General features: G+C 37.8%; 2 protein-coding genes across 2 annotated transcripts; one reads left to right on the forward strand and one right to left on the reverse strand.

The window, feature by feature from the left end:
• Nucleotides 1-12,542: 12,542 nt before the first annotated feature.
• LOC128193925 (uncharacterized) lies at nt 12,543-13,838 on the reverse strand. The gene has a single exon (XM_052868120.1). The coding sequence runs from the start codon at nt 13,836-13,838 to the stop codon at nt 12,543-12,545; it is 1,296 nt and encodes a 431-aa protein (XP_052724080.1).
• Nucleotides 13,839-22,452: 8,614 nt separating this feature from the next.
• Nucleotides 22,453-24,620, forward strand: LOC108347117 (uncharacterized). Its single transcript, XM_017586250.2, has 2 exons — nt 22,453-23,648; nt 24,172-24,620. The coding sequence occupies exons 1-2, from the start codon at nt 22,757-22,759 to the stop codon at nt 24,486-24,488; spliced, it is 1,209 nt and encodes a 402-aa protein (XP_017441739.1). The 5' UTR covers nt 22,453-22,756; the 3' UTR covers nt 24,489-24,620.
• The last annotated feature ends 2,131 nt before the right edge of the window (nt 24,621-26,751 follow it).

A 26,751-nucleotide genomic window follows, 5' to 3' on the forward strand; every position in this document is an offset into this window, starting at 1 on the left:
ATTTCTGAAGTGGGTACAGGCACCTGAGCCTGGGGATCCCGAACCTCGTTAATCGTCACATGCACGTGGTGGGGGAATAGGGGAACACCATGCCTAATCTGTCCTTCCTTTAGTACTAGTCCGACAGCCACAATGCGTGGGGTTCCCCATCAATCAATAGCTCATACTGACCATTATACTCAGTAGGGTCTACAGCAGAGCATGATTCTCTAGTGCTGACCCGAGGTGCTGTGGGAGCTTCAGTGGGCAACCCCATGGTGTCCTGCGTCATGAAATGCAACTTCTCTTCAAGCGCTCTTTGTATTTCTTTTTGTTCTTGTAGCCGCTCCATCAATCGTTGCTCCATTGATCTCATGCTTTGGTTGAGCCTTTCCTTCCACTGAAGATCCATCTGCCTCAGTGCCTCCTGGCTCATTGATTGAGTGCTTTTTTGTGTAGGGCCAAAGTAGTCACGAAGACCAATCGCCCCAAAACTCCACGTACACGTCCTGGGTGCTTGGGCTTTCCAATGTCCATTGTTAGAATGTTGTCCCTACTTTGGCCAACAAATGTTGCTTGAGTTTGCTGCTCAACCAACTCATCCTGCATATAAAAAAAATTTGTTACATAAAATACATGCGATGATAAATACACAATCAAACAATGCTTTGGTGTGAACTTACAATTCTTTATGAGATCAAGGCAGCTGAAGAAGATGTCATGTTCCCATCAGATTTAGTCCGAGCAACCTTCCACAGCTCGTTCCTAGTAGGTGCAGGTGCTAGGTCGAGGGACTCAAGTCCCAAGGCCTCCGCTCGAGTCTTTCTCATCTTCTTCTGAAGTTTCGCATAACCACCTCGTGATAACACATGTGGTGAATCATTTAGGCTTTGCCTTTCTTGGGCGGCTAACCTTTTACCTTGTGAAACCATGTATATTCATAAGTGTAAAATCATAATAAAATGCATTAACTAAAGACTCTCTAGATGGTAAGAAAAAACCTGTCAATTCTCAGACTCTCTAGATGCACGAAACTGCATCCACTCCTCCTTAGTGAAATCGTAATGCTGACATGGATTCTCATGTTGTCTGTCTCCAAAGACATATGGACGTGTCAGTCTTGTCTTGAAATCCCTCCATATGATCGCTACATGAGATAACACTTTCCTTCTAATATGACCAGTGTTTGGAATATCATAATTTTGCTGTTTAAAACAAAGAACATGTTAATGAGATAATAAGATCAAAGATAAAATTATATCAAATTTCTTTTAAGTAAACATACCTGAATATCTTGTCATAAAAGGTTCTTGTTGACCTCTAGGACGTCATCCCAAGATGAATGAAGGATAGAAACATGGGTTTTTGCTAACACACCAAGATAACTCCTAAACCTATTAACATTTGACCTTGATGGAACACCTGATCTCGGGTCAATGTCAACATGTCTCCTCCTGCCATCAATGCGTCCGGATGTCACATCTGGCAATCGTGTGACAGATTGACCACGTTCGGTCTGTCCTTCTCCTGAGCCTAAGGTCGACATACCTGAAAAATATATACAACATTAGTACTACATCAAATATGGTGAATAAAACAACATTTAAAGTCACTACAAAAAATATCGCAAAACCTATTAAGATGTTGTTTTCTCCCAGATCCCTTCATTGTGATCACTTCGAATTGCGTGGATGTCATCGGTTACGTCATCAACCTTGTCTTCAATAGGTCTTGATGCAGTAGATGTTGTCTTAAGTATATTAAGAGAATCTTCATCATCATATCCATGCATGTTTTTTCCTTCCAAAACAACTGACCATTTTTTACTTGTTGGATCATTTACGTAGAATATTTGTCTTGCTTGACTAACCATAATAAATGGTTCATCAGTGTAATTCATCTTGTTAAGGTCTACCAATGTGAAACCAAAGTCATCTGCCATGACACTGGAATTTATATCAACCCATTTACACTTGAAAACTGGGACTCTAAAACTGAAATAATCAACTTCCCATATTTCTTGTATTATTCCAAAATAAATCATGGATGCTGTGATTGGATTTTTGTCTTTAGAACTAGCAAAAAAACGCAGCCTCAACTTATAGTGTAACCCCACTATTTTGAAATCTATTTTTGTCATCTTCTATCTTTGTCTGAAAACTAATATTGTTTATATAGTACCCACCATATCTAATGACATCTGTGTTCGGCCCACGAGATAGCCTCAATAGACTTTCAGAAACATCTGGAGTCACATAAAATTTTTTCTTAAACCATTGTAAGAAGGTTTTGACATGTTCATTAAGATGCCATTTTTCACTCATTCTTGGGTATGATGCCTTTATTTCATTGTAAGAAGGTTTTGACATGTTCAGAAATGTAAGGAATCACATCAACAATATTATTTAAGATGTACAAATGAGATTGATAAACTTCTTTTCTACTAACACTTTGAATTCTCACACCTCGAACACCTTTACCTTCACATTTTCCTTCATGTCTGCTCTTAGGAAGACCCACTAGTTCACAACTTGGTATATAACTTGAACAAAATTCAATGGCTTCTTCTACAACGTACCGCTCTATGATTGAAGCTTTTGGTCGATACTGATTCTTGACATATCCCTTTAAGATCTTTATGTATCTTTCAACAGGGTACATCCACCTTAAGAAAACTGGCCCACATATTCGAATTTCTCTAACTAGATGAACAATCAAATGAACCATGATATCAAAAAAAGAAGGTGGAAACTACATCTCCAATTCACACAGTAGTCTTATTCATTCATTTTCCAATTCATCTAAACCTCAAGGGTCAACAACTTTCTTGCAAATGGCATTGAAGAACAAACTCAGACGTGTCAGAATGCCTCTAACAGAAGGAGGTAATATGCCTCGAATAACAACTGGTAACAATTGTTGCATCAATACATGACAATCGTGAGACTTTAAACCAACTAACTTTAACTCTTGCATAGAAACAAGGTTACTAATATTTGAAGAATAACCTTGTGGAACCTTCACACTTCTTAAAGAGTTACAAAAACTTTGTTTTTCTTTTTTAGAAAGAGTGTGACAGGCTGAGGGCAGATAGATGCGTCTTCCTATTGTTAGTGGATGTAACTCAGAACGGACTCCCATGTCAGCCAAATCTTGTCGTGCTTTTATTTCGTCGTTGGTCTTCCCTTTCATGTTTAATAAAGTTCTCATGACACTATAACAAACATTTTTTTCAACGTGCATCACATTTATACAATGTCTAACATCAAGTTTACACCAGTATGAAAGATTAAAAAATATTGATCGTTTCTTCCAGATGTTTTTCGCAAAGGTACTTTTATGATGTTTTCCGAAGACAATGTCAATGTTTTTGACTTCGTTGTACACCTCTTCACCATTGCGGGGTTTGGACACAACCTCATCCTCAACACTTCCATTAAATGCTTTTTTCAATCTACGGTAACAGTGATTACGAGGAAGACATTTTCGATGTCTTGTATAAACCGTCTTTTGACCATGCTTCAATTGAAGGTAACTAGTGTTTTCTTCACAAATGGGACATGCAAAATGGCCTTTAACACTATAACCGCTCAAGTTTCCATAGGCTGGGAAATAATTTATAGTGCAAAACAACGTTGCACGCAAACGAAAATTTTCTTGAACATCTGAATCAAACACTTCGACCACTTCTTCCCACAACAATTTCAAATAATCAATTAAAGGTTTCAAGTAAACATCAATGTCATTTCCAGGTTGTCTAGGACCCGATATCATCATGGACAACATGACATATTTTCTCTTCATGCACAACAAAGGAGAAAGATTGTATATCATCAACATAACTGGCCATGAATTGTGTTTGCTACTTAAGTTCCCATAAGGATTCATACCATCACTTGCAAGTGCAAGTCTTAAGTTTCTTGGATTTGCACCAAATTCTAGAAATGTTTCATCAATCTTGTTTCATTGTGGTGAATCAGCTGGGTGTTGAAGAAGATTATCGCACTTTCTTCCGACAACATGTCATTTAAGGTTCTTTACATCTTCTTTAACAGAGAACATACGTTTCAACCTAGGTATTATAGGCAAATACCACATCACCTTAGCAGGTGCACCATCATTACCTTCATCACCAGTGTTTCTGTCATTTTTCTTTTTAAAACAAGATAAACCACATGTTGGACAATATTTTAGCGAAGCAAACTTCTTTATATACAAAACACAATCATTAGGACAATCATGTATCTTTTGATATTCAAGACCATTAGACATAAAATTTTCTTTGCCTCGTAATTACGAATAGGTAGAGTATTATTTTCTGGAAGCATCTCTTTAAACAACTTCGACAACTCTGTGAAACTTTTATTGGTCCATCCATTCCTTGCTTTTAAACTAAACAACTTTAAAGTTGCAGACAAACGTGTAAAGTTTGAGCATCTTGGGAACAACGATTGCTCTGAATCATTTATAAGAGAATCATACAAATGAGCTCTTCCAAAATTATCTTCACCAACATCACGTATCATGTCCTCTAAATGATCACTCATCCATTCTTCCATATAATCCGTTCCTCGTGACGGGGTAGACTGGTCCAATACTTCTCCATGCCAAGTCCAAACGGTATAACTTCTCATTATGCCGAACATGAATACATGATCACACATATTGCCTAAGTCTTGGAGTATTTGATTAAGACAACGAACACAAGGACAAAAATATGTCCCGTTAACAGACTTTGCATTTTGTTCAACATATTTCAAGAACTCTGAAACACCCTTCTCATATTCTTAACTGATGCAACGTTCATTCATCCAGCTTCGATCCATACTATGTCCGTAACAATCTTCATCGTCAGTTTCAATTTCTTAACTCTTACAAGGTTAGGCCCTGCCCATTCAGAAAAATTATTTTTCATAATTTGCTAAGTCATGTGCAAAAAAGTCTAACATGATAAATTTGATAAGATTTCGACAACATTTCACATTGGTCTCCGAAATACACGAAATGAGAGTGGTCAAGAATGACCACAATCAAATATGCATATGGAGAACAACATAAATAATCTGAACCGAAAATTTATCAATGTTATCTATAAACTCCAACGTACATGTTATAGTAATTTATGAAAAATAAATTTTCCCAAACTGTCCAATCGGACAATTCAAAATTTAATACAAACGATTAATCTTTTAATCGTTTGTGTTAAATACGGGAACTAAGTTTCACTTAATGATTTGATACTTATAATCTAACATGTCAATCATAATAACACAACAAAACTTTATCACATGCATATTCAAAAGCCAATAACACATGCATATCTAAAAGCCAAAAACATGCATACACAAAAGCCGATAACATGCATACACAAAAGCCGATAACATGGATACACAAAAGCCAATAATATGCATACACAAAAGCCAAAAACATGCATGCACAAAAAGTTTTCAACAAAGAAGCTAAACTTCTTAGTAGATTAAAAACGCAATGGAGGGAAATGGAGGAGTGCACGTCCAAAAATGCAGGCCAAAAAGGGTCAAAAATTCCGCCCAAGAACACGCTAGAAATTGCACCAAAACGCAACGAAAATGAATTTCAATCGGTTGAAATGGAAGATATTTCTTCAAAGAGTAATTTAATCGGAGTAAAAGTAAGTTTAAACGGTCCAAAAGGGAGAAAACGCACCTGAAAATGCAACATCGCGAAGAGAAAACGCGAGGAGGAAGACGATGAACAGTGTGCATATAACTCCTTGCGGGTTCACGATTTGGGATAAAACAAGCATGTAGACGTCGGTCCCTTTAGTGACCGTCGTCTAAATTCCCCTAGACGTCGGGCCCCTACTAATATGACGTCTAATCAATTTAAAAAATATATTTCCCGGTGCCTTTGGACGTCTGATATAGGAGGAGCCAACGTCCGAATGGGCATTTAGACGTCGGGGCTGACTAACCGCCGTCCAAAACCACCTTTTCACCTGCCTGTGCAAGCCATTAGTCGTCGGTTATAGGGGAACCGACGTCTAAATGTCCATTCAAACGTCGGGGTGGCGGGATCAAACGTCTAAATGACGAAAAAAATGCCTTTTCACATTCTGACGCAACCATTTTGGCGTCCATTGGAACAACCTGACGTTTATTGCTCATTTAGACGTCGGGTCCTTCAATAGTCGACGTCTAGACGTCGGGCCCCCTAAGTAGCCGACGTCTACATGTTCAATTCATTTACGAAAATGACACCGGTCAATGTTTACGTTGGGTATTATGTGATCCGACGTCTAAGGGCTGACGTTAAAGGTCTTTTCTGCACTAGTGTATGCATGGTGTCTTACTAATGTTTGTGTAGGCTTCTTCTACTTGATTAGACGTTTATGCCTTTTTGAATATGTTTCATCTGGGTTTAGACGATATTTCTCAAGGTAGTTATTCTTACGTCACTTCTCATCAAATGCTTATTTGTGGGGCTCTAGGTAGTGTTTCAATTCATCTCATGATCTGTCTTATTTTGAGCTAGTTTGTCTATAATTATTTTTCATCTAGGCTTTTCTTGTCTAGACTTAATTCGTCCAGGTGAATATTATTTTAAACAACATTCTTTCTTTCTAAGTAATATTTCATTGAGTATATTTGGTAAACTTCAAAACTTCGAGTTGTTAATAGTGCCTGCATGCATTGGTCTCTAGAGTGCATATCACATATGTCGTGATGTATCTTAGTAAGTAAATATTAGGCTTGTTCCTAATCCAAACATGTGAGTAGAGGGGCAATGAATCCTCTTTTGAAGAGCTTCCCGTATTGTATGGTATAGAACGCTACTTGCCGCTATATGTGCTTTGCTTTTATTGGGTTGGTAGGAAGCACATTAGTGGTTAGATAAGTCATGATTGGTGTCATCCAGCTTGCGGAGGTTAAGGGGATCTTAATCATATCTTCACGATCTCATCTTGGGCTTGAGAGAGTCAGTTGCATGAGAGTCCTATGCTAGTCGTGTTTCTTTGTGCTAGCAAGCTTGGATAACACATCAACCTTTTCATTTTCTTCTCTTGGCACATGGTTGATTTCAAACTCATTAAAATGTTCTACAAGAGCTTTTACCATGTGAAAATACTTCTAAAAAGAGGGCCTTTTAGCTTGGTTACTGCCCTTAATGTATGCTTTGGAGGGTTGGAACATGAGGAAAGATCCATCTATAAAAGACTCTCCGACACTCAAGTCAGTAAGAGAATTGAGATATTTTGAGTAAGAGAGAATGAGTATGAGAGTGAGTATGTATTCCCTAGGGAATACTAGATGTATTTATCAGATTTTTGGACCCTGAGCCTATGTTATAAAACGAGTAATGTAACATCAAATAATATAGTAAAATAAACACTTACCTCAAATAGATAATAATAATATCAAATTGGTGAGATTAATTATTGTTCCTACCATGTCTAATAGTCCCACATCGTTTAGGAGTCGAGGCTTAAGAAGTGTGAATACTTCTTCCTCCTTCCATCCTCCAAGGCCCCTTTTAAGGACAAAACTGTGATGAAACATAAACTCCAAAGCGGACAATATCTTGGATGAAGGGTAATTAATCCTAACGATGTCATTCGGCAGACTTGGTATCGAAACTTGGTGTCCACCATGTGGTCGATAACGAGGTTCTAAGACGAACCATCGGTCCCTTAAGCTCTATATTGAGGGTGAACAGTCATTTGCCTTAAACTCGACTAGGGGGCTTATATTTCTATCGCACCCAATAGTCCCACATCGTTTAGGAGTCGAGACTTATAATAATTTAAATACTCCTTCCACCCTTCGAGGCGCATCTTAAGGACAAAATTATGACAAAGCACAAGCTACAAACAATACCTCGGATGAAGGGTGATTGACCCTAATGATATCATTCGACGAACTTGAGATCTGAACGTTAACACTCATCGTGAGCCAATAAGAAGGTTCTAAGACGAACTATCAGTTCCTTACACCACAATCAATAGTCGCACATGGCTTGATATATGTTTGTTCATAATTGGCTAAATCTTTTTTTTTATCCTTTAACTTTTATAAAAAATATAATTATATTCTAAATTTTTATTTAGTTCAATTTATTTTAATTTTTTTAAAAGGATATAGGTCATTTTGGTTTAATTCACGTTAGATTTTCATTATAATTTATATACCAAACTACTCTACCTTAAAAGCTTGTTTGTATATTTTTGAAATTATAATTTCTGAAGTGTATTTTTTATATATTTTGAAAATAAGATATATGGGAATTCTACTAAAAGCTACATAAACATGTTTTTTTTTCATTTTAATAATAGTGTGAAATCAATATTAATTTTGGTTTAATTGATTAGTACCAAACTCATTATTTTATAAAGAATTAAGTTTGAATCTCATTGCTAACGTGACAATTTTATCAATATATTCTGCCATTTCATCGTGACCAGGTATTATGATCTTATTAAACAGTTGTGAGAAAAGGATGTCATATAATGGCACAGTTTATTACTAAGAAAATATCCAAAAGCTACAAGATTTTGTCTGGAATGGATTTAAGATCTTTCACATTATGTGGAAACACCATTAAATAAACAGTCATCTCCATAACATAGTGCAGGCAGTGGAGTGATGAAAATTTGTGCACACTAGACATGAAAAAGGAGTGGCATATTTAGCATGAACGCTTTGTCTTGAAGGGAAATGTCAGAAAACTATTTTGAGATAAGGAATATAATTCCATTGTGATTCAACAATATGAAGAAAATAAAAGCAACTTTCATCATTTATCAGTAAGCAAATAGATGAATATGGAAGTTACACTCATACAACTCATATCAGCTAAATTGATAATTAATTTGAGTGTGTAAGCTTTATTTTTATTTTTTTAAGAAACCCAGTAGGGGACGAAAGTGAGAGAGAAAATGAAAAAAAAATGAATTTGTTTGAATTGAGAAAAACATAGAAATGATATAAATTATAGTATATTCGATTGATCGAAATAATATAGAAGAAAGTTGTAGATTTTTTATCACAATTTACTTAAATGTGAATATAGGATTAAAATCACTTATATAATAATTATGTTAAAGACTTAATTTAATCATTCATTATATATATTATATAGATTGTGTATATTTGATTATATAGATTTTTTCAATAGTAATATTATGTATGGAACTACATCATTTATTATGTATGATACTGAATCACAAATTATTTATTATGAAAATTAGCTCAGTGTAATTTTATTGAAGAGGTTCTTAAGCAATTGACACACTACATCTTTGTATGTAGAATCTCAACTTTGCAGGTTCGGAAATGGATGATGAATCCACGGTTCATCTTGTTTATCATGCTTAGAATCTCATAAAACTTCATATATATTGTTTCGGTGGAAAGTTTTGGGACCGAGAAACTAACCTGTTGATGTGTCTGGGCTGTTCGCTCGCCTCCAAGCTCCAGCTGTCGGCCGATCGGTGTTGGCGCAAGCCGATCGGCCTCCTTTGGGATGGGGGTGGATGTACCTGCAAAAGGTACTCCGACGCTCAAGTTAGGCGTGTGATTTGAAGAGCCTCGGCTCTTGGTTGAATGTTTAGTGAATGTTTATCACTATTGAGTATTGGAGAATAACGTAGAGTAAATAATGCGTAAGTGGAACCTACCTGGCCTTTCGCCCTGGCTTTGTATTTATAATTTACCTCATGGATCTTAAGCTGTTGATATAAGCCCAATAAAATATAAACAGAATAAGATATAAACAGATTACCTGAATATCCGGTTGGTTGTTTGTAACCGTTCGGTTAATATTTTATACTATACATCCCCCCAAGTCCGAGTTAAGCGGTCGGCTTTAGCCGTGGTTAACTATAGGACTGATGAGTTTGAGGGAGGCTGCGTTGGCGGAACTGAAAGCGTTTTACCGCTCGACCTTCAATAGGAACCGAGAGGAATTTACCTCTCGGCCGTCGACATTTGTCGAGAGGGTTTTACCTCTCGACCTTCAACTTTTAACCGAGCGGGATTTACCGCTCGACCTTCAATAGGAACCGAGAGGAATTTACCTCTCGGCCTTCGACATTTGTCGAGAGGGTTTTACCTCTCGACCTTCAACTTTTAACCGAGCGGGATTTACCGCTCGACCTTCAATAGGAACCGAGAGGAATTTACCTCTCGGCCTTCGACATTTGTCGAGAGGGTTTTACCTCTCGACCTTCAACTTTTAACCGAGCGGAATTTACCGCTCGACCTTCAATAGGAACCGAGAGGAATTTACCTCTCGGCCTTCGACATTTGTCGAGAGGGTTTTACCTCTCGACCTACAACTTTTAACCGAGCGGGATTTACCGCTCGACCTTCAATAGGAACCGAGAGGAATTTACCTCTCGGCCTTCGACATTTGTCGAGAGGGTTTTACCTCTCGACCTTCAACTTTCAACTTTTAACCGAGCGGGATTTACCGCTCGACCTTCAATAGGAACCGAGAGGAATTTACCTCTCGGTCTTCGACATTTGTCGAGAGGGTTTTACCTCTTGACCTTCAACTTTCAACTTTTAACCGAGCGGGATTTACCGCTCGACCTTCAATAGGAACCGAGAGGAATTTACCTCTCGGTCTTCGACATTTGTCGAGAGGGTTTTACCTCTCGACCTTCAACCTTTAACCGAGCGGGATTTACCGCTCGACCTTCGATAGGAACCGAGAGGAATTTACCTCTCGGCCTTCGACATTTGTCGAGAGGGTTTTACCTCTCGACCTTCAACTTTTAACCGAGCGGGATTTACCGCTCGACCTTCAATAGGAACCGAGAGGAATTTACCTCTCGGCCTTCGACATTTGTCGAGAGGGTTTTACCTCTCGACCTTCAACATTTAACCGAGCGGGATTTAGCGCTCGACCTTCAATAGGAACCAAGAGGAATTTACCTCTCGGCCTTCGACATTTGTCGAGAGGGTTTTACCTCTCGACCTTCAACTTTTAACCGAGCGGGATTTACCGCTCGACCTTCAATAGGAACCGAGAGGAATTTACCTCTCGGCCTTCGACATTTGTCGAGAGGGTTTTACCTCTCGACCTTCAACTTTCAACTTTTAACCGAGTGGGATTTACCGCTCGACCTTCAATAGGAACCGAGAGGAATTTACCTCTCGGTCTTCGACATTTGTCGAGAGGGTTTTACCTCTTGACCTTCAACTTTCAACTTTTAACCGAGCGGGATTTACCGCTCGACCTTCAATAGGAACCGAGAGGAATTTACCTCTCGGTCTTCGACATTTGTCGAGAGGGTTTTACCTCTCGACCTTCAACCTTTAACCGAGCGGGATTTACCGCTCGACCTTCGATAGGAACCGAGAGGAATTTACCTCTCGGCCTTCGACATTTGTCGAGAGGGTTTTACCTCTCGACCTTCAACTTTTAACCGAGCGGGATTTACCGCTCGACCTTCAATAGGAACCGAGAGGAATTTACCTCTCGGCCTTCGACATTTGTCGAGAGGGTTTTACCTCTCGACCTTCAACATTTAACCGAGCGGGATTTACCGCTCGACCTTCAATAGGAACCGAGAGGAATTTACCTCTCGGCCTTCGACATTTGTCGAGAGGGTTTTACCTCTCGACCTTCAACTTTTAACCGAGCGGGATTTACCGCTCGACCTTCAATAGGAACCGAGAGGAATTTACCTCTCGGCCTTCGACATTTGTCGAGAGGGTTTTACCTCTTGACCTTCAACCTTTAACCGAGCGGGATTTACCGCTCGACCTTCAATAGGAACCGTGAGGAATTTACCTCTCGGCCTTCGACATTTGTCGAGAGGGTTTTACCTCTCGAACTTCAACCTTTAACCGAGCGGGATTTACCGCTCGACCTTCAATAGGAACCGAGAGGAATTTACCTCTCGGCCTTCGACATTTGTCGAGAGGGTTTTACCTCTCGACCTTCAACTTTTAACCGAGCGGGATTTACCGCTCGACCTTCAATAGGAACCGAGAGGAATTTACCTCTCGGCCTTCGACATTTGTCGAGAGGGCTTTACCTCTTGCCTGAGAGGGATTTATCGCTCGGTCTTCGACCTAGGAGTGCTTCCTAGGGAACGGGCTTTACCGTTCGACTTTGAGAGGGTTTTACCTCTGCTTTGAGCTAGGAGTGTTTCCTAGTGAACGGGATTTACCGTTCGTCGTCGAGAGGGCTTTACCTCTCGCCCGAGGGGGATTTACCGCTCGGTCTTCGACCTAGGAGTGCTTCCTAGGGAACGGGCTTTACCGTTCGACTTTGAGAGGGTTTTACCTCTGCTTTGAGCTAGGAGTGTTTCCTAGTGAACGGGATTTACCGTTCGTCGTCGAGAGGGCTTTACCTCTCGCCCGAGGGGGATTTACCGCTCGGTCTTCGACCTAGGAGTGCTTCCTAGGGAACGGGCTTTACCGTTCGACTTTGAGAGGGTTTGAAATTGGTAACCGATGGTCGAGCGTGAATTGCTTGATTTTATTCATTGCATAACGAAAGTTCAGTAAAATAACAAAAGTCTAAATCAAGAATTTAAACATGACACTAAATAGAGATAGGGATTCCTATCTTCAGTTTATTACTCCGCGAGCCGATCGTCCACGATGGCGAGCAGGACTGCGACTATAGTCTCGCCGTCGTTCGTTCTTCCGATATGCTCGTTCGGGACTTCTTCTTGCTTCCTGTATGTACTTACAGAGGTGTCCTGCCTGAACAAGACGTTCTATTTCATTTTTGAGCGTAATGCATTCTTCTGTAGTATGTCCACGATTCTGATGGAAATGACAGCTCTTCCTTTCATCCGCGTATCTTGGAGATGGTTTCGTTTGGAGTGTGAGAAGTTCAGCGTTTAGAGCTTCTTCAAGAACTTTTGCCCTAGGTGTGTTGAGGGGTGTATAGTGATTAAATTTAAATGTTCGGGAAAACTCCCCGTTTTTACCATTATTGTCGAACGGTCGTTTACCGTCCTGTCTACCTCCACTTGCCTCAATTTCTTGTTGTCGCTTTCTTTGTGAAATTCGCATGTCCTCCATGCGGATGAATTCGGCTATCCGTTCTTGGAGCTCCTCCATTGTTTTTGGAGGTCGTGCATACAACTTCTCAGCAAAGTACCCTGGTTTTAGACAGGAAGGCAAATTGGTGATGATAAAAGATTGACTTACCTCTTTGACTCGTCGTGCTGTTTCCATATACCTTTTCATAAAGGCCTTCAAAGTTTCTCCCTTTTCTTGCTTAGTATTTACCAATTCCGCTGGCGTTACTTCCTGATTACGATTGGAGGCGTATTGCCTTTTAAAAAGATTTTCCACAGTGGCGAAGCAATCCACTGTGTTTGGGGGAAGAGTGTTATACCACTCTAATGCTTCGTCCTTGAGTGATAAGGAGAAGGCCCTGCACATAACCGGATCACTGTCCGTGTAGAACACCATTGCATTGGTGAAAATCCTGAGATGATTGTCGGGATCTGTCGAGCCATCGTATTTATCCAATACAGGAGGGTTCTTCTCTAGCATTGGAGCTTGCATGACGATCGCAGTGAAAGGGAGCAGACTGGAGGGCCGATCGGTTCGTAAGGGGGACGGTTCCCTTCTTCCCCGATCGTTCGGGTCAGTATGCCGAGATGGCTGCTGATTACGACTTCCAGCGTTATCATTGTGTTGGTTGTTACCCCGATCGGCTGTGGACTCCGAGTGTTGAGTTGACCGCTCGGCACGACCTCGTTCTGCTCTCAACATTGTAATTTCTTCTGCGTGTCTTCGCTGCATCTCCTGTTGTGCGTGCGTTTGTGCTTGTATGGTTCTGGCCTGTGCCTGTATTTGCGCCTGCATCTGCGCTATCAAATCTCTGGTGTGTTGTTCTTCCTCCATGCTCCTCGTGGTCACCATTTGGGTTTGCCGCTCGGCCCCACGGTGGGCGCCAAAATGTTTCGGTGGAAAGTTTTGGGACCGAGAAACTAACCTGTTGATGTGTCTGGGCTGCTCGCTCGCCTCCAAGCTCCAGCTGTCGGCCGATCGGTGTTGGCGCAAGCCGATCGGCCTCCTTTGGGATGGGGGTGGATGTACCTGCAAAAGGTACTCCGACGCTCAAGTTAGGCGTGTGATTTGAAGAGCCTCGGCTCTTGGTTGAATGTTTAGTGAATGTTTAAAAAGTAGTGGTTGAGGAATGAGTTTAAGGGAAGTAGTGGATGAAGTGAACCTGTTTTACTTCATAGGATAAGAAGCAAAAGCAGAGTTATTGGTTTCATGTTAAAGTTTTATCTTTGTTAGGGATTTTGTTTAGGTTATCAACATTACTTTATATGTTTTTAATTGGTCTGGTAATTTTTGACCATGCTATCTTTTTAGTCAATCTTGTAATGTTATTTAAATATTATGTATTTTTTTTTCATATTTACATTGTAATTTTCAATGAATGTATGTTATTTTAAATCATCAATAAAATTAATTTTGAATTATTTTTGTGTATTTTATAATTTTATATATTTTATTAATTTTTTTATTATTTCAGCTGATGAATTGAATAACATATATTAATCCCAAAAAATAGTGTAAAAAATACAGAGGATTTTAGTGATCAAATAATTAAAAATAAATGAAGTTAAAAACTCCCAGAAAATAATAGTCAGAGTAATAGAAGAGATTTTTATTCTCATAAGAAAACCTCCACAAATTAAATATGATTCCAGAGATCATAGAAAACTCTACAGATAAATTGTGACGACTCATCTATGGTTTAAAAAATTTCCAGAAGTTATTTTACAAAAAAGTAAAAAGTTCGTAGATCAAAAAAATCCTCCAGTAACTAAATAATAGTTTTTTAATGACACGAGTTAAACGACTCTATTATTTATTTTGATTGAATTTGTAAGCTATTCTACAACGCTCATGAATATGTAATTTATATACTGAAACTGAGTCATAATATATATATATATATATATATATATATATATATATATAATTCACACAAAATCCATGCAAATGTCAATAAACGAGAAAAAATTGAATAGTTCTTGTTGTTAGAATAAGCATTTTTCAACCAATGAAAAAAGAATACGTTCAATTTCATTATAAGTGTGATAGAAAGTATTATGTTTGATTTATATATGTAAATTTTAGTTGACCAAAACTATTTTAATCTATGAAAAAAGAATCAATAATAAAAGTCTCAAAACGTGTTAACAAATTTTTAATATGTTCAAATCACTAAAATGTACATTTTATGTGATTTTAATCCATTAGATTGTCATTTTGTTTTCATTTATTAAACCAGAACTACATACAGATATTAATATTTAAGTGATTTTAATTAATTAAAATTTTGTTTCAATAAATTTAAACAAAGACAATAACAAGTATTTGAGTTAATTCGCCCGTTTAACAAATTAAAATGTTCTTCTTACAAAAAATTAAAATGTTCTTTCTTGCAAAACTAACAATAATCAAAACAATTATGAACACTTTTCAAATTATCTTTTTAAGTTGATCAAATTGAAACCAAAGATCAAAGAGTCACTTTCAACATGTTGTATGTCAGCAACTCAACAACTTGGTCAAAACTTTAATGAAGATTTTTCTTCTATAGAATCTTCAATCATGTGGTTGAAAACATTAAATACTTCATCTTTATACTTGCTTTAAGCTTTAATTTTATTATATGTGAGCCACACAAGGTTTCTATTCAAATGTTCATAATTAAGAGAAGAAACAAACTTGTATATATGACCCATGTATAGTGTAACTTTTCATGCACACTCGTCTTAATCAATCAAAATAATTGAGAAATGCATACCCAAATCCGTATATTTCTGTTTCAGTAGGGATTTTGTGAGACCAAGATACCTTTGACTTGTGTGCTCCGTTTGTATGCTCCCAATCTAGACCGCTCGGTTGCCTTCGGTATTGGTCGTTTGGTGGATTTCAGTCTTGACCGCTCGGTCGACTTCGTGGAAAAGGGGGGAGGTACCTGTAAAAGACACTCCGACGCTCAAGTTATGGGCGGTTTTATGAACTGTTCATCTAGTGAGTTGAACGTAATTTTATCTCGAACCTAGACCCTTATTTATAGAGTTTAAAGGAATCTGACCAATTAATTTACCTCTTAATGGTCATTAATGCAAACATTAACTGTTTAACTATAGTCGTTACCACATTTATTTGTGAATTAACTCTGCTCAACAGTTGTCGGGACCGAACGGCTGAGAAGCTTGTCGAGACCGAACGGTAGCCTCTGAGCCCATAGTAACATAAGCCCCCCAAGTCCGAGTTAACCATTCGGCTTTAGCCGAACGGTTAACTATAGGACTTATGAGTTTGAAGGAGGTTGTTCTCGTTGTATTGAGGAGCTTACTCTCAATGTGCTTCAAGTTGTTATATCTTATTTGGGCCTAACAGTTTCATGTGTTGAATCTTGTCATCCGTACTATACGACTGACTTGCTACATACTTGAGACTTAGTCCTTGTTACCAGGGCTTCCAGGTTGACGAGAGGGATTTACCGCTCGATCGAGAGGGATTTACCGCTCGATCGAGAGGGATTTACCTCTCGGTCTTTGACTTAAGCGAGAGGAATTTACCTCTCGACCGAGAGGGGCTTACCGCTGGGTCTTTAACTTCAGCTTTCTAGTTGACGAGAAGGATTTACCGCTCGGCTGAGAGGGATTTACCTCTCGGTCTTTGGCTTCAGCGAGAGGAATTTACCTCTCGACCGAGAGGGGCTTACCGCTCGGTCTTTAACTTTAGCTTTCTGGCTGACGAGAGGGATTTACCGCTCGGCCGAGAGGGATTTACCTCTCGGTCTTTGGCTTCAGCGAGAGGAATTTACCTCTCGGCCGAGAGGGATTTACTACTCGATCTTTAACTTCAACTTTATGGTTGACGAGAGGGATTTACCGCTCGGCCGAGAAGGATTTACCTCTCGGTCTTTGACTTAAGCGAGAGGAATTTACCTCTCGGCCGAGAGGGGCTTACCGCTCAGTCTTTAACTTCAACTTTTTGGCTGACGAGATGGATTTACCGCTGGGCCGAGAGGGATTTACCACTCGGCCGAGAGGGATTTACCTCTCGGTCTTTAACTTAAGCGAGAGGAATTTACCTCTCGACCGAGAGGGGCTTACCGCTCGGTCTTTAACTTCAGCTTTCTGGCTGACGAGTGGGATATACCGCTCGACCAAGAGGGATTTACCTCTCGGTCTTTGGCTTCAGCGAGAGGAATTTACCTCTCGGTCAAGAGGGATTTACCGCTCGGTCTTTAACTTCATTTTTTTGGCTGACGAGTGGGATTTACCGCTCGGCCGAGAGGATTTACCTCTCGATCTTTGGCTTCAGTGGGAGGAATTTACGTCTCGGCCGAGAGGGATTTACCGCTTGATCTTTAACTTCAGCTTTCTGGCTGACGAGTGGGATTTACCGCTCGGCCGAGAGGGATTTACCTCTCGGTCTTTGGCTTCAGCGAGAGGAATTTACCTTTCGGCCGAGAGGGATTTACCGCTTGGTCTTTGGCTTCAGACTCTTCCTGAGAGTCTTCTTTGTTGAATATGAACTTCTTTAGCAAAGTTGGCAACCAGTCACTGAGGATGAATTGCTCGGCTTTATTTATTCCATAATGAAAGTATAAGACAATAACAAAAGTCTAAATGAAACTGAATTTAAACATGACATTAATAGAGTTTTGGATGCATTTCCTCAATTGATAAATCCACGAACCGATCGTTCCCGATGATGACTGGGACTGCGAAGCCCCGCCCCCGCTCGTCCTTCCTATACGCCCGTTCGAGGCTTCTTCGCAAATATTCTTCCTTGGGGGGCTGCTTCTTGCTTCCTTTATATACCTACGAAGATGTCCCGCCCGAATAAGATTTTCTATTTCATTTTTCAGCGTAATGCATTCTTTTGTAGTATGTCCATGGTTCTGATGGAAACGACAGCTTTTCCTTTCGTCAGCATCTTTTGGAGATGGTTTCCTTCGTGGTGCGAGAAGTTTTGCGTTGAGGGCTTCTTCGAGAACTTTTTCCCTAGGTGCGTTGAGGGTTGTATAATGGTTAAACTTAAATGTTCGGGGAAGTTCCCCACTTTTATCATTATTGCCGAACGGTCGCTTGCCGTCCCTTCTGCCTCCGCCTACATCAGCTTCTTGTTGTCGCTTTCTCTGTGAGATTCACATTTCTTCCATACGGATGAACTCAACTGCTTTTTTCCTGAAGCTCCTCCATAGTTTTTGGTGGTCGCACATACAATTTTTCCACAAAATATCCTGGTCTCAGACATGAAGGCAAATTGTTGATGATAAAAGAATGATTGACCTCTTTAACTCGTCGTGCGGTTTCAGTATACCTTTTCATAAAGGCCTTTAAAGTTTCTCCTTTCTCTTGCTTGGTATTTACCAATTCTGCTGGTGTTATCTCCTGTTTCCGGTTGGAGGTGTATTGCCTTCTAAAGAGGGTTTTCACAGTGGTGAAGCAATCCATTGTGTTGGGAGGAAGAGTGTTATACCATTCCAATGCCTCTTCCTTGAGTGATAATGAGAAGGCCCTGCACATGACCGGGTCATTGTTTGTATAGAATGCCATTGCATTACCGAACGTCCTTAGGTGATTTTCCGGATCGGTTGAACCATCATACTTATCCAATGCGGGCGGAGTTTTTTCTGGCATTGGAGTTTGCATGATGGTCGCCGTAAAGGGAAGTAAACTGGTAGGCCGAACGGTATGCAGGGGTGTTGGTTCCCTTCTACCTCGACCGTTCAGGTTGGTGTGATTATGGCTTGCTTCGTTGTCATTTTCTCGATTTGAGGCGGACCGCTCGGGAGGGACCCGTTTGGCCCTTAGCGCCGCAATCTCCTCTGCATGCCTCCGCTGCATGTCTTGTTGTGCATGCGCTTGCGCTTGTATGGTCCGCGCCTGCGCTTGTATGGTCTGCGCCTGTGCCTCAATCTGGATTTGTAACTCTTTGATTAAATCTTTGGTGCTATGCTCTTCCATATTTCTTGTGGTCACCATTGGGTGTCTTCAAGCCTCGGCCCCACGGTGGACGCCAAAATGTTTCGGTAGGGATTTTGTGAGACCGAGACACTAACCTTTGACTTGTGTGCTCCGCTTGTATGCTCCCAATTTAGACCGCTCGGTCGACTTCGTGGAAAAGGGGGGAGGTACCTGTAAAAGACACTCCGACGCTCAAGTTGTGAGCGGTTTTATGAACTGTTTATCTAGTGAGTTGAACGTAATTTTACCTCGAACCTAAACCCTTATTTATAGAGTTTAAAGGAATCTGACCAATTAATTTACCTCTTAATGGTCATTAATGCAAACCTTAACTGTCTAACGGCGTTACCAAATTTATTTGTGCATTAATTCTGCTCAACAGTTGTCGGGACCGAACGACTGAGAAGCTTGTCGAGACCAAACGGTAGCCTTTGAGCCCATAGTAACAATTTCAATCCTTCTCAACACTAAAATGTTAAGTGTAAGGATAAATGATAATTTCACTATTATAATGTAGTTTTGCAACTATCTCGAATTACATGATAACTTATATTGGGTAAAAAAGAAACCATATTCTTAGTTCCATGGTTGATTTATTAACCAAAATTTCATGGGAGGAAAAGAAATATAACAAGATTAAATTAAGAAATGAAGAATCTTTGGAAAATAAAAGTATCTTCATAAAATAGGGTGATTTGGGATGAATTAAAGACTCCAAAAACTGATTTTGTCTCTTGTTTTATTCATTAAGTGAAGAAGTAAAGAAGGGTACTTTTGTTATGCCGAAAGCATTTGGGAAAAGTATAGCAATACCAATGAAAACAAAGTGTTGAAATTTCTTAGAATAGTAGAAACAACCCAAAAAGGCTAACCAATCTATATTTTTCAGAAGAGGTGGGTGAGTCAACATTGGGCATCAGAGTCACATGATTCTGATTTAGTTGTATAAGAATAATAATAAAAACATAACATCATCGACAACCTACACAATCTCAAAGTAGACAACCTTTCGTGGAGATTATTAAAAACCACACTCTACATTTCCTAACTACCATTGGAAGACTTGGAAACATTCTCAAAAGCCTTGGTGTTTGCACATTTTAACTTCGTTTTCTGCTGTTTTCACAATTGCACCAAGATTTCTCTTGCTATTTTCTGTTTCCATATTTTCACTTTTTCTTTATGTCATTTTCACAATTCGATCAAGTTTTTTTTTTATAATTTAAAAGAGAAAATTAAATAGAACAATTGAATTCCTCCAAGATTATTGTCCTTATACTATTGGTGATATTACACCCACAAAGTTTTCTCGCTGCAAACAACCAGTTATCACATCCTAAATGTTCCAAAATATTACTGGTCTCTACTATAATATATATATATATATATATATATATATATATATATATATATATATATATATAAAACTCCACCATATGAATCTTAACATTATTAAATTTTCTCTGCTCCAGAAGTTCCGTTGTCACCACCGTATTAATGCATTCTATATGCCTGATTGACTAAACTCTATTATATCTTAATTTTGTAAAACAATTACAATTTTAAAACAACTAAATTAATGAATAATTAGAATAATATATGGTTAAATATGTTTTTTTTATCTTTAAATTATTTTAAAATATTGTGTTTTGTCCATAAACTAAATTATATATTTATTTCGGCCTTACACTTTATAAAATATATGTAAAATATCTTTTTGATAAAAGAATTAAAATTTTGCATATCATATACAAAACACTCCCTCTGTTGTTTGTTGGAAAAATATCAATTTTCACATAAGATAAAGGAAAATTAATTATATAATTTAATTTAAAGATATAATACAAGTTTTTAAAACAATTTGGAACGAAATATATTTAACCTTTAGAGTAAATATGACGTTTGGTAATTGTTCTTATTTGAATATCAAACATGATCTTGTGAATAAGTAGTAAGATCTTAATAATGATTTGATTATTTTTGTTGTTCAGAAATGATTTCTTTGCTGTTTAAAGAAGAGAAACGCATATGTAAAAGACTCTCCGACCCTCAAATCAGTAAAAGAATTAAAATCTTTATATAAATTCTGTATATTAATATTTACGAGAAAATAAACACTTCTTCTTAAAGAATATTATTTATATTTATAGGATAACCTCAATCATGAGTCTGTTTCTGAATAATACTTACATAATACATATAATAATAATAGTATAATAAATAATAACATAATTATATATAATACTAAATTTTTTGGATACACAAAAATAATCAAGAGGCATTTAATAACATGTTAAAGAAGTCACTTGTTTAGCAAGTATTAACATTTTAACTGAAAAGTTCTTGAGGGTTCCAATTTATTGGGCCCATCATCATAAAGAGGCTTGCCATTACAGAACCAGCATGAATTGGGCCAATTGAGAATCCCGAAAACCTAGTCAACAATGTCGGTGAAGTTCTTTGAGATGAAATAGTAGTTGCAAGATCTGCTCATTTCCTTTGGGTGGTGGACCACATGGACATTTCCGACCTCAAAAGTCAGCAACTTCGGCCACACTTTGTTTTTAATTGGCAAAACAACATTCACACGGTTTGGCAGCCTAGTAAGACTTGGACTGCAACCACATCATCTTGCATTACTAATTACTAAATACAAAATTCCTTCTTCAGACCTCAGTCAATGCTTTTTCATCCAATATTTGTCTTTAATGTACCCTTTCGTACACCCTATCTCTATCATCTACCATTCTAATCTACCCAATGTATAAAGTATTAACCCTAAAGCTGTAAAATCACACCTTTTATTCACATTCACACTACGATTCTAAAGATAAATTGCTTTCAAATTTTGCATAACCTTGTTTCTGTCTAGATCTACCACTAAAATCATATTTTCACTAACTTACATAAGGAAAAAAAAAACTTACTTTTCAATATTTACAATATAAAATTGATTTTCTAAACTACCCTTCGCACTAATTTTATGGATAAAATTTTAATTGGAACATTTTGCATTTTAAAGCCATGTTGAAAATTTAAGTATGAAAATGAGAAAATTGAATTTACATCGACTAAAAATAATAAAATTATACTGTTTATAAAGAAGAATACTCATCAATTTATTAATTTAATTTGTTTTAGTTGAAAATTTGTTGTGCATTAAGTTCGATTGATATTGTATATTTTATAATAAATCTGTCTTTGAAAAACCATCAAATCAATGATTTGTTAAAAATAGGATTTGAACTAAATAAAGAGTATAATAATGTAATGAAAACATTTATTCAACAAAGTAAAATTAGTTAAGATTTACTTGTATTTCAATCATCACACATAGTCTTTTTATTTTATTTAAAACCTAAAGTATTATGCTAAGATAAAACATAAACACAATTCATTGGATACTACTATTATTATTCTTCAATTACAATTTCAGTAACATACACAATAAAGATTTGAAGTAAAGATTGAAGTAAATTAAGAGGGTAAAATTAAAATTTTGTTTTTATGAAAGAATAGCACCGACCAAGTGCATCTCTGAATCTGAGGTTGTGTTCAATTTAGTTTAGGAATGTAAAGGTAAATTATTGAACTCGTTTTCTGTTATAGTGAAGTACTGGTGCCGACTTTAAAGACTTGGAAGTTACCTTTGTTATTCCCAATCACGTTCCAACTCTTCCAACAACATATACTATATCATTCTCTTTCTCTCTTTCTCTACTGTGGTCAACCATTACACTGCTCATTCTCTTTTCACATTGAATTTTTTCTGCATACTTCTGTATCAGTGTGCAAACTTCACCCTCCATGGCTAAGGCAGAAAAACCGAAATCTGGGTGTTTCCCTGGCTTACTACGTGTGCTACTATGTGCTGGAAATGCAACTAGTCCTCCAGTGCACCCCTCTGATCATTTCACAGAATCAGATGATTCAGAAAAAGCACATTTCACCAAAGAAACCGTGGTGGTGAAAGATGGTTCAACTCCTGGAGTGGTGGCAAGGTTAATGGGGTTGGATTCACTTCCAAACTCCAAATGGGCAGTGAAAGGAGGGAGCCCAGATTCCGTTCCTAGAAGCAGGTCAGTGAACTTTGTTGATTACTTGCTTGAGTTTGATGCAAGCCATGCCATTCACAGAAGAGTGAAGACGTCGTCATCGTTCAGAGAGGTTCCTGGTTTGTTTCAGAACCAAAAGGGTAATAACCTCTTTGTGCTTTGCATGGATGGTGACAAAGACGAAGAGGTGAGGAAAATGGAAACGGGTTTGGGAGAAATGAGGAAGGGGAAGAGGCAGGGGAGTAAGAACAAGGAGAGTGTGAGTGTGAAGAAAGAGAGAAATGTAGGTAAGAACAGGAAAATTTCAAAGCTGAAGAATGAGCCAAGGAGAGACCCTTCTTCTAAGCATGGTTCAAAGGGTCGAAATCTTGAAGGTAATAAAGATTTGTCTTCTGTGTCCTCAGGTTTCTCTAAGTGTAGTTCTTGTAGTAATAGACAAAATGGCGCTGCTTCAAGATCAAGGTCAAACACTTATTTGCCAAACAAGCACAAGAAGGAGCTTGTGGAAACAAAAGACAAGAGGAACATGAGAAACCAGAAGTTACTCTTGAAGGTTGAAAGTGAATGCAGCTTGGAACATCGCAGTCCAGTTTCAGTTGCAGATAGCAATGACTATCCTTTCCTTTATGAAACAGATTTTCTAGGTTTGCTTTCTCTACTCAATCCCATTTTTTCATTACTTTTACTTTGGTAATTGTTGGAATAACATTGAATTTTGCCTTTTAACTGGTTCCATTGTGAAGAAAAGGATCCAAAATACACAATGGGTTGTGTTTGGTCTGACTGAACAGTTTATGTTATTGATTTCTTATTTTTACAGACAATGTAATCTTACACGAGTTTTTGGTACTATTTTGCTGTCAAAGTTAGAGTTTTACATTGTTAATGTGCATGTTTTCTCATGTAATTTTTGTTATTGCTGAACTGAAATTTTACTTAATGAAAGAAAAAACACTAATTAAAATCATCAACATAACTGCATTTAAGTCATGTATGTAAAAGAAGCATATAACATGTTCGCATCACTCTGCAACCGTGTTGTTTTGAAAACTACATAACATACCAGTTCTGTAAGCTTAAAAAGTGGCTATATAATGCATTCTTCACATGGTCTTGTAGTTTGAAAGCAATTTTACTTTACCTTACTATATATTATTTTTATTGCAGATGGTTCAAGCACCACGGCTTCAAAGTCAAAGAGGGTATCTCCATCAATGTTGTCCTTGGATGGTGATGTTGAAGACAGTGCAAGTACTAATAAAGATCATACCTTCATAGATGTCAACAAAGAAGCAGAGTATCTCTCAGAAATGATGTTGCAGATTCGTACTTTGACAGAACACGATGTAAGAGAGTCAGATTGTACCTTAAAACGTATGCGTGAGAGTGAAAGCTTTAGAGATATTTGCTTGGTGTTTGAGCATAAAATTTTCGACCATTTATTATATGAGGTCGTCAATGAATTTTCTGAACTTCGTTGTTGATTTTTTTATTTTCATTTTGGTGTGTAAAGGATCAATAGAGCTAGGATATTTTGTGATGATTTTGCCAATGAACGAACTATTGTGTTTTCTACATCATCAATAATATAACTCACTTCAAGTTGTTTTCCTCAACTTTTACCTAAGATAAAGAAATCTGTAAGAATTAAGACCATTAATGTTGTTAGTTTTTGCTCCTTCTGTTACGTCTGTGCTTTATCAATATATAGGGTATTATCATTATTAGTAAATAATTATTATAGTAATTAGATGTAGTTAATTATTAATAACCTTTTTATCACTAGCACTGATACTGTCAATGTTTAATCATAATAATCATTGATATCATTATTGTATATCTTAAAGATGTGAAAATAGATCATAACCCGTGGGTCAACCCGGCCCACCACGGGTTTGAGCCGGGTTGAGTTTGAAAAAAATGTATTTTTTTATGCAGGTCAGATTTCAACCCGGCTCATTTAAACTCATCTCATGCGAGTTGAACCCGTGGTGGGTCGGGTTGGCCCACCAACTCACCTATTTAATTTTATTTTATTTTAAAATTTAATTTTAGTTCTCCTTCGCTTTTTTCTTTCTTTTCCAAGTTTCTTTTCCCACTTTTTGTTGTTCCGATTTAGGGATTTAGGGTTTGTTGTTCTTGAAGAAGGCTGAAGGAAGAAGGGCACGATTTTGTCGGCTGTTGAGCGGTCTCTGCGGCGGCTGTGAAGATGAACAACAATGGTGTCGACGTGATAGTGTGGCGCGGAATAGGGTTAGGTGGTGGCTTTGGGTGGTCTGGCGAGATGAGCATGGTGGTTGGCCGTGACGGTGAGATGGTTGATGGCAAGACTATGGTGGTGGCACCGCTAACGACATAGCTTTGCCCCCATGTAATTAGGACTTAGGGTTAATTAAAATTCACCAACAAACCTTAATTACATTTTTACATTAAAAATCCCTAATTTTACATTATTAAATATTCTTAAATTCCCCGTACAGAACTATGTGAATGCCACGTTGCAGGGACCCAATTGATTCAAATTAACACTATTTAGGACTCAACTGGATTTAACGGCAGGGACCCAATTGATTCAAATTAATACTATTTAGGACTCAACTGGAGATTTTAAAAAGACGGGATCAAACTGGGAAAAACCTACATAAATAGGGACAACTAAAGGGGTTTAAAAAAATATTTATTTTGTTTTTGCTTGAAAAAATTATTTAAGTTCCTTATTTTCAAAATTAATTAAACATCCATGTTGGAAGTGAAATTTGGGAGTGAAATTTGTTTAGATTTGAATTATAGAAAATTTGTAATTTTTTTAATTTAAAAAAATTGTAATTAAGTAACTAGTGAGTCAACCTTTTTACCCACCAACCTGTGGTTGGTCGAGCCGAGTTTGAATTTTTCTGACTCGCTAATAAATGAGCCGGGTTGGGTTGACTCACTAAGTGACTAACCCGTGGTGGACCGGACCGGGTCGAGCCGGATGGCCCGTTTTGACAGTTCTAATATATCTGTCATGACTTTACTATTATTATGATTACGATTACAAATATATTTACTATTTTTATAATTATATTAATTTTATCATCATAGTTATTACAATAACTTTCATAAATATTGCATATTAATTAATCTTTTGAAATTGAAAAATAAAAGTGAAGTCAATTTAATTCAATTAAAATTAATTTGATAACATTAAATCTTAAAAACAAGAGTAAATCGTATGCACAGTCAACAAGTAGATAAGAGTTTAGAAAAATCAAAGACTAAAGTATATGAAACAGTAACAAAAAACAACCCCACAATAGAAATAGAGAATGAATTAAAAATAAACTCTCGAATGGATAGTTTTATTGTAATCAAAATATGACAGAGGTCTGATATGGGTATTTCATAGTGAATAAAAGGAAACTGAACAATATAGTGAAAGGTATTCAACCAATAACGGAAGCATCCCAATAGCCATCTCACAATGGATTAACCACACGCATATCCCCCCTAGAACACGTAATCCTTCATAAATATATTCTCTCTCTTACGCCTCATGCTTTTCATGCTCCCTTTTCCTTGTGGATCACCTGCCAAATGATTTTCTGGTATGACAGACCTGTCCCCCACATCCAGCTCAGCATTTGTTAGACTTTCATTTTTCTCACCCGTTACAATACTCCTCCCATTGAAAACAACCTTGTCCTCAAGGTTGAATTCTGGAAAAGACTGTTGTATCTCAGCTACATCCTCCCAAGTGGCATCAGT

The sequence above is a fragment of the Vigna angularis genome, chromosome 9 (assembly GCF_016808095.1).
Source record: "Vigna angularis cultivar LongXiaoDou No.4 chromosome 9, ASM1680809v1, whole genome shotgun sequence".
Lineage (NCBI taxonomy): Eukaryota > Viridiplantae > Streptophyta > Magnoliopsida > Fabales > Fabaceae > Vigna > Vigna angularis.

Excerpts from the sequence above, each read along its gene's own strand:
- LOC128193925 (XM_052868120.1), bottom strand. The coding sequence starts at position 13,838 with ATGGAGGAAGAACAACACACCAGAGATTTGATAGCGCAGATGCAGGCG.
- LOC108347117 (XM_017586250.2), top strand. The coding sequence starts at position 22,757 with ATGGCTAAGGCAGAAAAACCGAAATCTGGGTGTTTCCCTGGCTTACTA. Across the intron at positions 23,649-24,171 it reads TTATGAAACAGATTTTCTAG|ATGGTTCAAGCACCACGGCT; the intron begins GTTTGCTTTCTC and ends TTTTTATTGCAG.